General features: G+C 41.1%; 1 protein-coding gene across 1 annotated transcript in view; it reads left to right on the top strand.

The window, feature by feature from the left end:
• LOC128736623 (protein encore) overlaps window positions 1-14962 on the top strand; it is a gene marked incomplete at its 5' end in the record, with an annotated part of 46067 nt that extends 31105 nt beyond the window's left edge. The window contains 2 exons of the mRNA XM_053831110.1: window positions 32-125; window positions 11838-14962. Of these exons, the coding sequence (XP_053687085.1) occupies window positions 32-125; window positions 11838-11911 (168 nt within the window). The remainder of the gene's footprint in view (window positions 1-31; window positions 126-11837) is intronic.
• Between the last annotated feature and the right edge of the window lie 1639 nt (window positions 14963-16601).

The raw sequence follows: 16601 nt of genomic DNA, 5'->3' as shown, positions 1-16601 counted from the left end.
GTTTAATACGTGCTTTCTTTTTTGTTTCCAGCCCTCCTTAGCACTGCCGCCGAATCGTCGTTCGCCTCCGAACGAAATACGTCCAATTGCTGGTGTTTATCCAGCTATGAACATGGTGATGCCAGGTGAGTTATCTAACTAAGCTGGAGCATTTTTGCCTCAAAGGGGTTGTTAGCAAAATCAGAATGTTTGGGAGTGTGTGTCGCGTCAAGGTGGGGCATCTTGCCCCTTACTACCCTATTGTGTAGATTCCTTTGACCAAGAAAACTTTTGCCGAATGTAATCGTTGCTGTTACTGGTGACATGCCTCAATCCCAGAACAAGACGTAGCTGAGTATCATCACCGATTCCTTTCACCAAGTGCCATCTCTATTTGGCTGAAAAATGACAAAGCCGCTAGCAAGGGCAGACTGTCGAGTAGCTCTATAAACATGGTAGAGCAACGCTTGCTAGAGCACTCTTCTGGATCATTTTCCAACGCCTGGAAAAAGCAAAAACTACCAAGAGTGTATGGAAAGAATTGTCTGTTCTATCTGCAAGAGTGATATCTGAAACTCTGCTACTATCTTGGCGTTAGGTTATTCAAGACCGCCTCCACAATACCTAACTGGTAAATCTTTCGAATCCAAAAAAGTCAGCTGATTCGTTTGGGCATGATGACTTTTACCCGACTTTTACGATTACGTCTGAATAAGCGCCTGCGACCAACTGTTCCCATTAAAACGATTGGCCGACTGTCGCAGCAATTTAAAAATCTTCCATTTTGACTTAAAGTCCACGCACGTTCTGGTGATGAATTAACCGCAGATTGGAAGAGTTCAGCTGCGAATCAGACACAGAGCTGGAAACGGGGACGGTGTTGTCGGAAGAATTGTTAAAGGAGTTGTCGTAAAAAGGTGTCTGATTTGTGATTTTGGAAGTAACGTTCCGTATACCCACATAGAACCGAAACGACTATTTTTGTGATTAATGGCTCGATCGCTGCGTATGTTCGTGTCTCGGCTGGGAAAGACTGTAAGAGTCAATAGGATCATAATACAAGTCCCGTAATTGTCCTCTTATCTAACAGCTGGCTGCGAAGTCTGTTGAATACCAAGAGAATGTCAAGTTTTCGGGGTTATCTTGATACCGAAGCTAAGGCATCGACTCACAAGAGAGAATATATACCTACAAGGTCACGATGAATCATGTGTTGTTATATGCGTATTTTGGGATACTTTGAGTCACGCAGAAGATTGAGATAACATATCACTCTGCAGGATATGCCGCAGAGAGCGGACATCGACACGATATTCTCGAGGATGGCTCAACCTCTAGACCCCGCAGGCGCTGATGCCTTTGATCTCAGTATGAAATGTTGCAACATTGGATTACAACTGAACCACATAAAGTAAAAGCTAAACGAATTTGAGCCAACATGCGGAGAATCTTTAGTAAAGCAACTACTTAAACTACATTTTCTACGAACATTTAGAGCGAGAAAGCGTGTTCATTGAGGGTTAAGGGCCAACAATAAATGTGGTCATTCATTTATTTTGAGTAATTTATTTTAAAATTTCGCTGAATTATACTAGGGTAGATGCTCCAGTAGTTGTGGTAGTACCTGTAGTGGTGGAAACTCAATTATTCCGTTATTTTTGCAGATTTTGGTACATGTTCGATGCTTACCAATAATACTGGTATTGGTAGTTCGATACTTATCAAACTTGTACCAATCTCAGTACTGTAATCTCAGTAAGCCACCTCACGTTAATCCGACAAGATACCTCAGTCTTTGGCTCGACATGTTTCTGCTCGCGGCACAAAGCGTTTGCGAGATACGTTAAGTTTCTTGTTGAATTTACGCGTTTCCTGAGAGTGATACAGCTGTTCCATGTCCTCGCACTCCATTTCCTCCAGGCGACGCTTTTTATCCCGGAAAAAGTGGGTTTACTGTCTTCGTTTCTGTCTATATCGCTCCACGTTTTGACGGGTCCCCTGCTGCAGCATCGACGCCCGCGCTGCATTCTTCTCATCTAACACCCTCTGGCATTCCTCGTTGAACCAGTCGTTACGTCGACTCCTTCCAGCGAACCCAATGGCACCTTCCACTGCGCCGTTGATGGCTTCTTTAACGCTATCCCAGCAGTCCTCGAGAGGGGCTTCGTTTAGCTCTCCCTCACCCGGCAGCGCAGTCTCAAAGCGTTGCGCGTACTCAGTAGCGATCTAAAGTAACTTAAATCGTTCCAGATTGTACTGCAGCGGGCGAAGGTACCGAATGTTGGTAACAACGGAAAGTCTCTGACGCATTTTAACCATCAAAAAGCATTGGTCATAATCGATGTTTGCGACACGAAAAGTTCTAACGTCGATGATATCTGAGAAGTACCTTCCATCAATCAAAACGTGGTCGATGTGCGATTCCGCCTGTTGTGGTGATCTCCAGGTGTACTGATATAGGTGGCTAAACCGGAAGAAGGTATTTCGTATGGCCATGTTTTTGGAGGCGGCGAAGTCAATGTTCCTGCTCCTGGCCAACCTGAACGTTGAGGTCTCCGCTGACGATTTTGACGACATGTCTTGGGCAGTTGTCGTATTCACGTTCAAGCTACGGGAAAAAAGCGTCCTTACCCAAGTAAAAATTCCAAGTTTTATTACGTTCGTTCATGACCAATTTCATAAAACCGCTAATAAAACTATGAGCTCCACCAAACTTTCTGACGACCGCTATAAAACTGATTTCTGATCAAGTGGCCCACTCCTCAAAATGTTTTTATAACCTCTACAAGAATCAGGTTATAAGCTCAAGTAGTCGTATCACGCTCTGCTAACAGAAGCAATAAAACCGATTAAGCTTTCGCTGCCACCACCATAATTTAATAAGGCTTTTCGCTTTTCGCTCTGGTGAAAGCTTAATTAATTCGCCAGCTTTGTCAATTGGAAAATACATCCGTGAGCAGAAAAGTTAAAGTTTTACTGTCAGATCTTTCTGAACGATTTGGTTTATAGCGAGCATAATAAAATATCCCTGTTGGGTCATACAAACAAAACTGGCAACACGCCGCAAACTTATAAATTTCATTATTGCGTTTCTACGCACACTGATATATTTTGCTCTTTCCGGTTTTATAAGAATAAAGACAATTATACGATACAGTCCACGCGTTTATTACTCTCAACATTTTGGTCCCGTATCGCCGGATAATCAATGTTTTTAATCTCGGAAGAAGAAATTTCGGAAAGTACGATCGTTTAGCAGTCTACATGTTATCGACACCCGCGAGAAGGAGTGAAGTTGAGCCGGAATTATACAGTACACCAGTTGGGGAGCAGAGACGACTCCAAGCCGAGAAAAAACAAAAAAAGAAGATGGCGGACGAGCTTCAGGTTCTAGTGCATCAACGAGGCACAGTGAAAGGAAAACTTACGCGCATTAAAAATGCAATACAACGAAACGTACAGGAAGGAATAGCAGCAGATGAATTTCTACTACGCACTTATATGAAAACAATTGACGCCGCATACGAAGAATTCAACACGTTCCAGAATAAAATCTACGCGCTGGTGCCGGGAAATGCCGACGAACAGGAAGGGAAATACATCGAATTCGAAGAGTTGTACAATGATGTGAGATCGTGTGTGTGCAGGTTGCTTGAACGAATGAAGCAGGAAGCAAATCCGTTAGACGCAGCTCCGAATGTTAACATACTGGCAGCTGCTCCACAGCCACGACAGACGTCATTTCTTCACACACCATTACCTGTATTCGACGGAAAACCGGAGAATTGGTTCAAATTTAAGGCCATTTTTACGGACGTGATGAGCAAATACCCCGGCGAATCCGATGCAACGAAACTCTACCACTTGGACAAGTGTTTAATAGGAGAGGCTACAGGAGTAATCAACCAACAAACAATAAACGACAACAATTTTGCAGCAGCCTGGGACTTTCTTACACAGCGGTATGAGGACAGGAGGAAAATTGTTGATATTCACGTCAGTGGTCTATTAAATCTAAAGCCGATGGACAGCGAGAATGCAAAACAGCTGCGGAATTTAGTGGATGAATGCAAGCGTCATGTCGAAGCGCTTAAATTTCTCAACTATGAGCTGATTGGTCTGTCTGATATTCTGGTCGTCGACATCCTTGCGTCTCGGTTGGACATAGATACTCGCAAGCTTTGGGAAAGCAGTATTAATCACGGTGATATTCCTACTTATGCTGATACGATTTCGTTTTTGACTACCCGTTGCCAAGTGTTAGAGCGGGTATGCCCAACGTTGGTTTCGTCAAAGCAAAAGAAAACATTTGGTTCTGGCACAACTGCCAAAATTCCTCCATTGAAGATGTCAACATTGGCAGCATCGGTCGAAATAAAGTGTACGTTTTGTGGGCAAGCTCATCCCAATCACCAATGCGAAGACTTTTTGAAGCTTTCAGGTCACGAACGCTACGAGAAAGCAAAAGTTAACGGAGTTTGCTACAATTGCTTACGAAAAGGACACATCACATCTCGATGCACGTCTACAATGTCATGCAAATACTGTAGAAGGCGGCACCACTCAACATTGCATTTGAATACTACTTCAAACACAGCTACAGAAGGATTGCGTAAGCAACTTGCTTCGTCGCCTCGAGTGCAATCGGAAAGCTTTACTACTACAAACAGCAATGCCTCTACGCAGTCGGCAATCAACGCGTCATGTACGGTCTATCAACAACGGGCCTTGCTATGTACTGCAATTGTTAATGCTTTTGACAGCAGCGGAGCAGCACAACCTTGTCGGGTGCTGCTTGATTGTGGATCACAAGTGAATTTAGTAACCGAAAAAATAGCCACTCTACTACAACTAAAGCGACATCCCGTAGATGTAAAAATCATAGGAATTGACGGCACAGAAACGAAGGTAACAATATTAGTGCAAGTGGAAGTGCAATCTCGGAGTGATAAATCCACACGTACCATCGAGTGTATGGTGATGAATCGAATCACAGGGATTGTACCAGCGAATTTTATTGACTCGTCATCTTGGCCGATGCCTACTGGTCTTTTTCTAGCGGATCCAGGATTTTATCGCCCGCAACGAGTAGACATGCTAGTCGGTATCGGACACTTTTTCGAACTACTGAAGACAGGTAAGGTAAAACTTGCAGAGAATTTGCCTTATCTACAGGAGACATCATTTGGATGGGTAGTCGGAGGGTTAGTTGACTCTTCAAGCTGGACATATAAAGTCATGCAGTGTCATGTTGCATCACAAGAAGCAGACCTTGATGTACTTATTCAAAAATTTTGGGAATGTGAAGAGGTACCTACTGATACAACACTGCAGTCAGAGGAAGCAATGTGCGAGGAATTCTACAATCGAACTCATACCAGAGATGCTTACGGAAGATATGTAGTTAAGTTGCCGTTTCGTGAAAAGGTGAATCAACTTGGTGATTCCAAACAACACGCGCTGCAGAGATTCGCTTACCTGGAGAAAAAGCTTGCTAAGGATCCTGATCTCAAAACAGCTTATTGTGCATTTATTCAAGAATACATCACGCTTGGCCATTGTCGAGTCATCGATCCATCTGAAGATGTTTCAACGGGATACTTTTTACCACATCACGCCATTCTTAAGCCCACGTCATCTACTACGAAGTTACGCACCGTTTTCGATGCATCAGCAAAAACTACCTCTGGCATATCATTGAACGATACTCTTATGGTGGGTCCCACACTGCAAGATCCATTGTTTGACATCGTGTTGCGGTTTCGTACCCATGTATTTGTGTTCACTGGAGATCTTTCAAAGATGTATCGAATGGTAAAGGTTCATCCGGAACATGCAAAGTTTCAGCGAATTTTCTGGCGACCAGAGCCATCTGACGAATTGAAAATGTTTGAACTTGCCACTGTAACTTATGGTACAGCTGCTGCACCGTATCTAGCTACACGTTCACTGCTGCAATTAGCATTAGACGAGGGGCATAACCATCCACTTGCTGCAGAGATAGTTATTAAAGATTTTTATATCGACGATGTTTTGACAGGTGGTGATTCCCTAGAGGAAATAATGACGATGCGCGCTGAGCTTGAGGAAATGCTGGGAAAGGGTGGCTTTACATTGCATAAATGGTGTTCGAACTCTACTCAATTTATAGAATCCGTTCCCGAGGAGTTGCGAGAAAAGCAGATGGCATTGAAACAACAAGGTACCAACAACGTAATTAAAACATTGGGTATGCTATGGAACCCTAGCAAAGATACGTTTTTATTTCAAATTAACCACACTGACCACGAGCATCCCATTACTAAGCGCTATATTCTTTCGGAGATAGCAAAGATATTTGATCCGTTAGGATTACTCGCACCGGTAATTATAATTGCTAAATTTATCATGCGCCAACTATGGAGATTAAAAATACCTTGGGACGAAGAGCTACGACAAGAACAGATACGCAGCTGGCATCAGTTTCGGAATGGGTTACCATCATTGATCAATTTAGAAGTGTCAAGGCTAGTTCTTTCTCCTAATAGAATTTCTTTGGAACTCCATGCGTTCTCGGATGCATCAATGGAGGCATATGGCGCCTGTGTTTATCTACGCAGCATCCTGAATGATGGTACCGTCACAGTTCATTTACTTACCAGTAAGACACGATTGGCATCCAATGTAACAATTCCAAAACTTGAACTGTGCGCTTTTCGGTTGATGGCAAGGCTAGTAAAGCAAGTTGAAACGGCTCTGAAATTGGAGTTTAGTCAAAAGGTGCTTTGGACCGACTCACAAATTGTTTTATGGTGGCTGAAGAAGGATCCTCGTGCTATGAAGGCATACGTCGCGAATCGAGTTACGGAGGTGCTAGAGCTAACGCAGACTTACGATTATAAATATGTACGAACAAATAACAATCCCGCAGATCTCTTAACTAGAGGTCTGTATCCAGAAATGATGATTCGAAACACAACATGGTGGTATGGACCGGAATACCTGAAAGAAAATCCCTACAAGGAAGAGAAACTGCAGGAACCTGGTGAGCTACCTGAATTGAAATACACTTCTTTAGCTGTGTCCGTGAACGATGAACTTCCAGTACTATCGCGGTTCAGTTCGTTTCGAAAATTACAACGTGTACTGGCTTATGTCATTCGCTTCATTAACAAAGCCAGGAAGCAGACTAACGACGAAGTAAAAACAAAGCATTTAACGGTTAGTGAACTACGGTTGTCGTTGAATTTGATCATACGTTTACTCCAGCAACATCATTTATATTCAGAGATCCGTCAAATCGAGAAGTGTCAGAAAAATCCCTCTGGTGATCAATACGTTGGAAGACTGCGAAGTTTAAACCCTTGGTTGGATGATTTTGGAATTCTTCGAGTTAATGGAAGGATCAAACATGCTAACGTCGCCTACGAACAAAGATGCCCTGCGATTTTACCAGCTGAACATCGTGTCACGAAACTTTTGATTGAAGCTATTCATAATGAAAACCTTCACGTAGGACCAAGTGGTACGCTTTCCATTTTGCGACAAAGGTATTGGATTCTTAACGGTCGGAATGTTATTCGAAGTCAATTGCGCAAGTGCATACAATGCTTTAAAGTAAAGCCATTCGATACAAATATTTACATGGGTGACTTGCCGAAGTATAGGGTTACGCAAGCGTGTCCGTTTGAGCGCACTGGTGTCGACTTCGCAGGTCCAATTTACATTCGTAAGGGACATCCTCGCAAACCGGTTTACACAAAAGGCTATGTTGCGCTTTTTATATGTATGGTTACCAAATGCATCCATATTGAACTTGTATCCGACCTCACAACCGAGTGTTTTATAGCGGCTTTACACAGATTTGTTGGACGACGAGGGCTTCCGTCAGATATGTTTAGCGATAACGCTACTAACTTCGCAGGTGCTAGTTCCGAGCTGCACGAGCTTTACCTTTTACTAAGACAGCAGCATACAATCGATGCACTTGAAGATTTTCGTATGCCACGGGAAATTCGCTGGCATTTTATACCGCCACGTTCACCACATGTAGGGGGCCTCTGGGAGGCCGGAGTTAAATCAACGAAATACTTTATCAGACGTACTGCGGGAGAAACGAAACTAACGGAAGAAGAATGGCATACGCTCTTGGTGCAAATTGAGGGCATGTTAAACTCTCGGCCTTTGATTGCACAAACAGCTGATCCGACCGACTTCAAGATCATCACACCCGCTCATTTATTGACTGGACGTGCTATAAACGCTATTCCAGAACCGTCATACGATGCGATCAAACCTGGCACACTTTCAAGATGGCAACATATCCAGAAAATGCGTTCGGATTTTTGGAAGCGTTGGTCCGTAGACTATCTTTCGCAACTGCAGCAACGACAGAAATGGAACAAGCAACATACCAATGTACGTGTAGGTGATTTAGTGCTAATGAAGGAGGACAACATCCCACCACTCCAATGGAAGATGGGGAGAGTTACCGAGCTACATCCAGGCCAGGATGGCTACACACGCGTCGTCTCTGTAAAAACTGCAACCGGAGTATTCAAGCGTTCCATAGTCAAACTAGCGGTTCTTCCCATTGATGACAGCGACAGGTACAGAGGATGTGACTAAGATATCTATCGCCGGCGGGAGGATGTTGGGTCATACAAACAAAACTGGCAACACGCCGCAAACTTATAAATTTCATTATTGCGTTTCTACGCACACTGATATATTTTGCTCTTTCCGGTTTTATAAGAATAAAGACAATTATACGATACAGTCCACGCGTTTATTACTCTCAACAATCCCATACAATAAATAATGAATTTTGAGCAATCTTAGTTCGTCTGCAGCATATGCCCATTAAATTTTATCATGTTGATAATTACTAGCTCTACAAATGCCCCATGCAGTACTTTTTCACCGTCTGCTTGGCTTAGGTACAGTCATCAAAAGAGCAAATTCGAAGCGAAAAGAGCATGCCATGTTTGTTTGCTGGTAAAAGTTTGAAGAAAACAGCATTTTGAGCATTTTACACAAGACGCGACTAGAGAAAAAATAAAAAGAAGACAAAAAATTGTTTTCAATAGATGTTTTTTCCCAAGCTGTTTTGTTCACAAAACCATTTACAAGGCTTCTTCGATAATGGAATTTAATACCCCCGAAAATTCATTTCGGGCTTTGACATAACCCCAAAAATTACCATAAAAGGAAATTACATTGACTTGGAAACTTTAAGCCGCGAAAAACAGATTACTTAACAATCCGCCGTTTTTATGTTAGAATCCCTCTAAACCATAAAAGTTACGGTGACTTATGACTTATGACTTATGAATTTGATGGTATGATTAACTTTTCTGACAATAAAGTTTTAATGTGTTTATGTTTTCAATTCGCATAGTCGCGTTATGGTTATTTTTTTCGGGCAGTCAGGAATCAGGGATGCCACATATAATTCTGTGTTTTTGTTGGAAAAATCTGACAATCTGTACGGCGAGGAAAAATATCTGTGCAAAAATCTGTCCAATGCAAAACAATGAGGGTGAAAGAGATAGAGCGTCATTTTGCTGACTATTTCCGTCTCTTTCACTCGCATGTAAAAGCTCAAAAATTGTTTAATCTGTGTAATTTGGCGAAAATCTGTATTTTATGCATACAGATTCTGTACAGGCGATTTCTTTCAAATATCTGTTAAACACAGTTAAACACTGGCAGTAATGGTCCTAAATTACTGCCTTGTGGGACCCCTGAAGGAATTTATCTGATTCTCTCGCCCAATTTTATGCATAGTCGACGATCAGTCAGGTATGACTTGAACCAATTGATAAAGTTTGATGACACACCCAGACTGTCAAAGAGCGAAAAGATTAGAAAAGGGAGAGTCATAGAAACAACGCTTAATAAGTTGTGTACCACTCCTTTTCATCCAAGCTGGGGTATCCGCGGATCGAAGCGACCTATAATCGGAGCCAATTATAACCGGATTCGAACCCACTTCTCCTCCCAGGCTCTGTGGATCGCAGGTAGTGATGTACCTTTGAACCACAGCAGACTGGACAAAAGGGAGCTTCCACCAAGACTGGCGGGTTAAAGTATTTTTAGGATTGTACCTCTTCATTCATCTATAGTAGTCAAACCACTGACTGAGAAGTTTAATTTTACTCGTTTTAATGACAGAACGACGAAACTGTGCAGGCACTTGCTACTTACAATACAAGGCCCATTTGGGCTAGCATGATATGGTGACTAACTCTTTCGAAGACTACCGTATAAATCACAACTAGAATCCCGTGATTCATGTATGTAAGACACAGCGATGAGGACTGTGCGAAATTGGTGACGGTAGATCTACCAGGGAAAAATCCATGCTGCTCTGGAGAGATGTAGTGTTGTGCGATTCGCAAAAGTTCCTGCAAAAACTGGCACATAGTGAGGTCATTCCACGATAATTAGATAAGTCGCCTTTAGCACCTTTTTCCTACTGGGAACATGATCGATTTCTTCCAATGAATTCTTAACGACAAGGTCGTCAGAGTACATTATGGCACCGTGAATATCACTCTTCCCTTCCCTTCTTCAGTGTACCAACATGCTCCCATAGACTCGGGAAACCATCACAAAAAAATAAATTCAGTTCAACTAACCTGCTAGCCGTAATAAGACCTTGCAACCCAAAGCACTAAACATTGCTTTCTATAGGTTAAATTACTTTTTGGGATATAAATTACACTAAATATTGAGATTTCTGCCCAATTAAAATTCATTTTCACTTTTTCGCCGTCGATTTTTTATTAATTATTTTCGGCCGTTCCATTCGTCACATCACTCGTAAAACTTAACTTGAGGCACAGAAAACTTTAATTTACCACCCGAACAGTTATTTAGTAAGATATTATATGTAATGGTTTTGTCCAAACTGTTCACTTGAATTGATAGGAAAAACTTCACTTCGTTCCGATTACAATTCCGAATCCGCGACTGTCGTTGTTGTACGTTGCCACGGGAACGGACGTTTATGTGGAGTGATGTTAACGTGAACATTTGAGCATGAAATTGACCAATTCTTTTCATTATTAAATTAATGGTCGTAGAGTGTCGATAATATACTTATAAAATTCACTGATAATAAAATTCACCGTAAACAACATTTTATGTGATAGAATTACTGTCGGATCTAGTTCAGCAGCAAAAATAGATACGCGATTCTACGTTTCATAATTGTTCATAACAGATTATTACCTACTACTAGCAACTCTATTCTCAATGAAACGATAGTGGCAACAAGGACTGAAATCAGTAAAAAAGTAACTGGACTCTGACGACCATCACCTTCATTTTTCACATGTAGCTGTATAGAGTTAATCTCATTATTAAGCCAAGTTTCAGTTAAAACGATGATGCCATACTCGTGGTCTAATACCGCAACAAAAAAGTCATCAATTGCGTTCCTAATCCTCTAACATTCTTGTAGTAAATCTTAAGAGAGACATCGGGCGCATCAGGAAGGCGTCGGTTTTTGTACTCGAGATTGGTGCAACGGGACCAACTGAAGTATTGCTATCTCCCAGTGTGGTAGACAATCGACCGATAACCTGAGTACAGGATAAGGGATCACACAGAGACAAACTGTCAACACAATTATACGTACCTGTGCAAGCATGATGGAAGACCTCCTCTTGACAGCAACCACAGGACCGAGACGACTATGATGAGCGCTGGGTATAGTGGGCACGACTGGGTTGAGGTGATTCGAGGCTTCCAGGACTTTTTCTATGTTGCATCTCGGTTTAATATCGTCTGAGTCAACTGTTCATTGCAATGAACATGCGTTAATTGTTACAACACCAACTAAACCAGTCCTCGCTGTTTTTCCATTTTAGCGTCACGACAGTACACACCGCGACCTCAACATAGCAGCAGCTTCCACAAGGGCGGTAGTAAGGCGCCGAGATAAACGCTTCCTAGCCAATGATGATGATCATAGCAGCAGAGGTTCTAGATGTGTAGCAAAACCGCAAAAAGGAAAATTGTACCCCGAAAGCCAGCATAACGCGATGGATGATTCAAACTAAAACGCACTGTTTAAAAACGCTAATCGTTAGGTGATTAGAATCACACCCCACATAATCACACCTCCACACACACACACATCAAACACTCACACACGCTGATACAAGCTAAATATTCAAACAAAAGCTCTAAATAAGACACGACGAAGTAGACAGAGACAGCTAGCTAGCGAGAAAGAGAGAGTGAGACCAGTTTCCCATTCCTCGGAGATGATCGTTTTTAAGACCAGACACTTTGATACGGTGCATGCAGCCAAGCTAGTATGACGCGGTTGAAGTGGGTGAACCTTGAAGACAAGTGTACCGATCCGTGGATTCTTACGATGCGCGGTTAAAAAACCATCGCCGATCACCAACCAAGAATCACCGGATGGGATACAAATCTACGACAGGGGGAAATTGATCGCCCGTGAAAATGCCATTTATTTTATTATCAATTAAAATTAATATATACAGATATGATGATGATTATTATTATTACATTAATAACAGTGAAGCTAAACTAGAAAGTTAAGGGAAACAGTTAATAACTGATACAAAAATTAAATTAAAAAAAAAACAGAGTGAAAAAGCGAAAAGGTAAGACGCTCTACCAGTGATTCAATCAACGCTATGCGAGTTATTTATAAAATAATTTCAAATGCTGAATAGTGGAAAACAAAAATGAATAAGAGATCCTGAAACAGTGATCAACAAACAAAAAAAAAACAGAAGAGAAAAACCAATATTCGAGGATTGTGAAGATCAGTGGCAAAAGTTTAGACAGAAGAGAAGACGACGCGACGAAAGGTTTTCTGATAGGTGGATGAGAAGGCTGAGGAAAATATCGATACTGCCGCCCACTATACTTTGTTTGAGAACGAAGCCAGAGTTCAAAACCGGTGAGCGTGCACCAGGAACAGAAAGCATCCTAGTTTATCTACATTATCTACACATTGAAAAAGTCTAAATGTGTGAGTACGAACAGAATTCCCACAACAGTAAGCCCGTAATAACAATGAAGAGAAATCTCCTATCAAAGAGCGTCGCGTAATTATTAGTAGAGGAGCTCTCCGATCATGCCGTTTACAAATTTATATAAAATTTATTTATATAGCATCACAAGCAAAAGCGTAATCCGTTAGTAAAGCAGTAGGGAACATAACGATTATTTATTCGTAAAAGCAAATGAACTACGCAACAAATGCGAACTAAGCAAACAACATTATACTAAACAAGAAAAACTAAATAAAATTGTTAAACAACTTGTAACGATATTTTCAAGAATTTTAACAAATAAGATACTTGAATCTCTTCCTTTCAATCGGTGATATTGAAAAAAAAACAAACAAACAAGCGAAGCTAAAGAAGTAACGTAGTACTAGTCAAGATCTGTGAGTGTAACTAACGGATGGGAACCCCGAAGAAAAAAAAAAGAAAAACTATTGCTATTATCATTACAATTTACTACAACTACTATCACACCACTAATTATCAACAGCTAAATGGACAAATCTGTGACAGAAAAGAACAAAAAAAAAACAAAGCATTAACTTACAGAAACCAAAAACACAATAGGCACATATTCACACAGTAAATCGCTCACCCTCGTCGCAGCAGAACGAATATCTGGTCCGGTCTGATTATTATGGAAAATCGAATGTACTATCATGCCACCACCCGACATCCGGACGATTGTGAAGCGCCCCACTTAGCCCCACCCCCAGCCAGAAAGCCACGCAGCAAGTTGAGCAAATGCTTGTTTAATGCTGTCCCAGGAATAAGCACGTTCCTTGTTCAAATCAAAGGCACAACCTGAAAACTTAGGGTATTTGTGACCAAGTTGGGTTCTTTGTCGAAGGCAGTAAGCAAACACATGTGGCAAGTAGAAGTCCGCCGTTTGCAATGACAAGGTGAGAGAATTGACCAAAAATGGGATTCAAACCTCAAATATTTTATCAATTTCCAATGAATCAAAAACAATTCCTGTTTGAACAGTTTCAAAAAATGTTTTCTAAATTTTGATCAAAGCAACCTGGCACTAGAACAAGATTACCATTCAAGTATAACCTCATTCTTTTGAAAGTTCAAGAAGTGCTCGTGGTGTTGGAATTCAGAAGAATTGTCCACCGTTTTACCTCAAAAGTAGTGGTCGTTGTGTTTTAAGTTTTGCTAAAAAAAAGTGATTACCATAGGGAGTCCACTCTTGTAAGTCTTCAAATCGAAAACACAGGAAAATCAAAAAGTTTTCATGAAGAGGCTCTTTGAATTAATTGTCTGATGCCTTGCTCTGTGCTCGAAAATCTTGAAATATTTTTTTTACACAATTTGGTTCCGACCAAAACCACCCGACCGACCGAATTATTTGTAATAATCATCTCAAGCAAAACTAGAAAACTTACATTTGCTCACTTGCAATGCAATCCTGTTCCAACCAGTATCAATTCGCTAACATCCATATTACTCATCGACTAACCAAAAAAAAGCAACACAAACCAAATTCTCCCCCCAAAAAAAAACGACACGTTCTAGAAAGTGCGAAAGTGGGCATGACTTACGGAGACCGAAAGACGACGGACGGAACGAGCAGCAGTTCGCTCCGATCGATTGAAACCCGAAAACCGAGCAAGGCAAGGCCATACAACACACATGCGGAACGAACGAACGGAGCATGCATGCATGAATTATTTGAAACTTTTTTGTTTGTTGTCTCTATTTCAAGGTAAGTGAGAAAGAGTGAAGTGTGAAAGAGAAGTGGGAGAAAGAACGAGAGAGAGAGAGAGAGTAAAAGAGAAAAATGGAAACAAAAAAAAACAAATATGATAAGGACACGAGCAAACAAAGTTAATGCGACAAAGCAGAAAAAAAACAGAAAAAGTTGATTAAATGTGTTATTATATATGAAAGAATGTATTTATTTTAATTTATATACACTGATGGAGAAAAAGAGATAACTAATTGACAAAAACGAAATAAAATGACATAAAAAGTGGAAAAATACTTAAGGAAAACATAAGGTGACTTTCGTCAGTGTGTTCACATAAAATTCATTCTAATACCGAATTCACTAAATAATCTGGCTTATGCCGATTAGCATTCTACCCAGTTTCAACTGAACTTATATCACACGTACGGACTTCTCTGACCAAGCCTCAACATGCGCCAGGATGAATATCTAAGTTTTTTCTGCAAGTTTTGGATGAGAAAAAATCTTTGTGCGATGATGAGGGTCCCAAGTTAATGAAGAAGGCCCGTTATCAACCGTCAGCAGTAAGCAAGGATCCAGTATTTTCCGCCGCAGTAATGTTCATCCTGCCAGCGCCCTCCAGTCATCCTGGCCCTGCGTGCAATTGTTAGCAATGAAGTTTCCAACGCCTTTCCATCGGCAAATATAATCCCGCTAGTGACCAATCAACCAGCCTTTGAATGTCATTCCTGATACTGAGTCAAACTTTTCTAACAACGATTTAAAACCTACTCTGGTATTGCTTTTCAATCATTAACTCTGCTCCACCGGGACGCTAAGTGAATAGCATTTCGTAGCCTGCTTATCCGACCAAGACAATTTTGTCAACAAAGCGAATCAGGGACAAATAGGGTAGCCAACCTACTTTGAACCCCATATGCAGTGTATCATAGTTTGGACACATTTGACTTTGCTGCAAGTATTCAAATTAGGTACAACTGTAAATGGGGTCCAAGATAGGTTGGTTATCTTATATTATCCAGAAGCCTTTTCCAAAAAGTGAAGAACAATATATATGCAATGATAGTGGAAATATTCAACAGAAAAACGATATTTATCCCGACATACAACCGAAGCATAACAGGAATTAGGAACAAGGAATTCGAGAATCTAACCAGATTTCCAGACACGTTTGCCTCATGAGTTGCCTGATGAGTTAAGGAAAAACATTTGGGAACGAAAGATCTAGCTTTATGAAAAAAAAACAAACCATTTTATTGATTATTTTCCTATCATAGGTTCCAATCTCGAAAGTTGCTACAGCGAAAAACGTAGATGAGTACAAGTACATAACCCTGGGATCGATAAGATTCTACTAAACGAACCACCGAATGGCACCAATTCCAAACTACCTAATGGGCTTCCAGGCAAAAAGAAGTGCTTTGGACCAGATACTAGGTGAGTGCTGGAGAAAAGGTGCGGTAGCGGTATTGACGTCAAAGAGGCCTTCGACAAAATAAACACTTCAAAAGCTGCTTTCATCCTAAGAAATAGGAATATCGAATGCACTGATTGACATGATGGACCCCTGTGCAATGGTTTCAGCAAGGTAGAACAGTTATGAATAAAACTTGGGGAATAAAGCAAGGATGCCCCCTAAATCCAGAGCTCTCTGTAATCGTTCTACGTCATATACTAAAATACAGACAGAATTACAGAATTTGGCCAGAACTCCGTCTGGGAGAGGGAACGGATATTTGCGCTAGTATTTGCCTCAGTGACGCTGACTCAGACATATGGCATATGACACCCCTATTCTGTATTTCGAACGAAGTTATGTTTCGTTCGAAACTGAAATTTCGTTCGACATCGAAATTTTGCATCCCACATTTCGAACGTTTTTCTCATTT

Source organism: Sabethes cyaneus, chromosome 2, assembly GCF_943734655.1.
Source record: "Sabethes cyaneus chromosome 2, idSabCyanKW18_F2, whole genome shotgun sequence".
Lineage (NCBI taxonomy): Eukaryota > Metazoa > Arthropoda > Insecta > Diptera > Culicidae > Sabethes > Sabethes cyaneus.
Note: the sequence above shows the minus strand (reverse complement) of the source record. Positions and strands in the feature narration are given on the sequence as shown.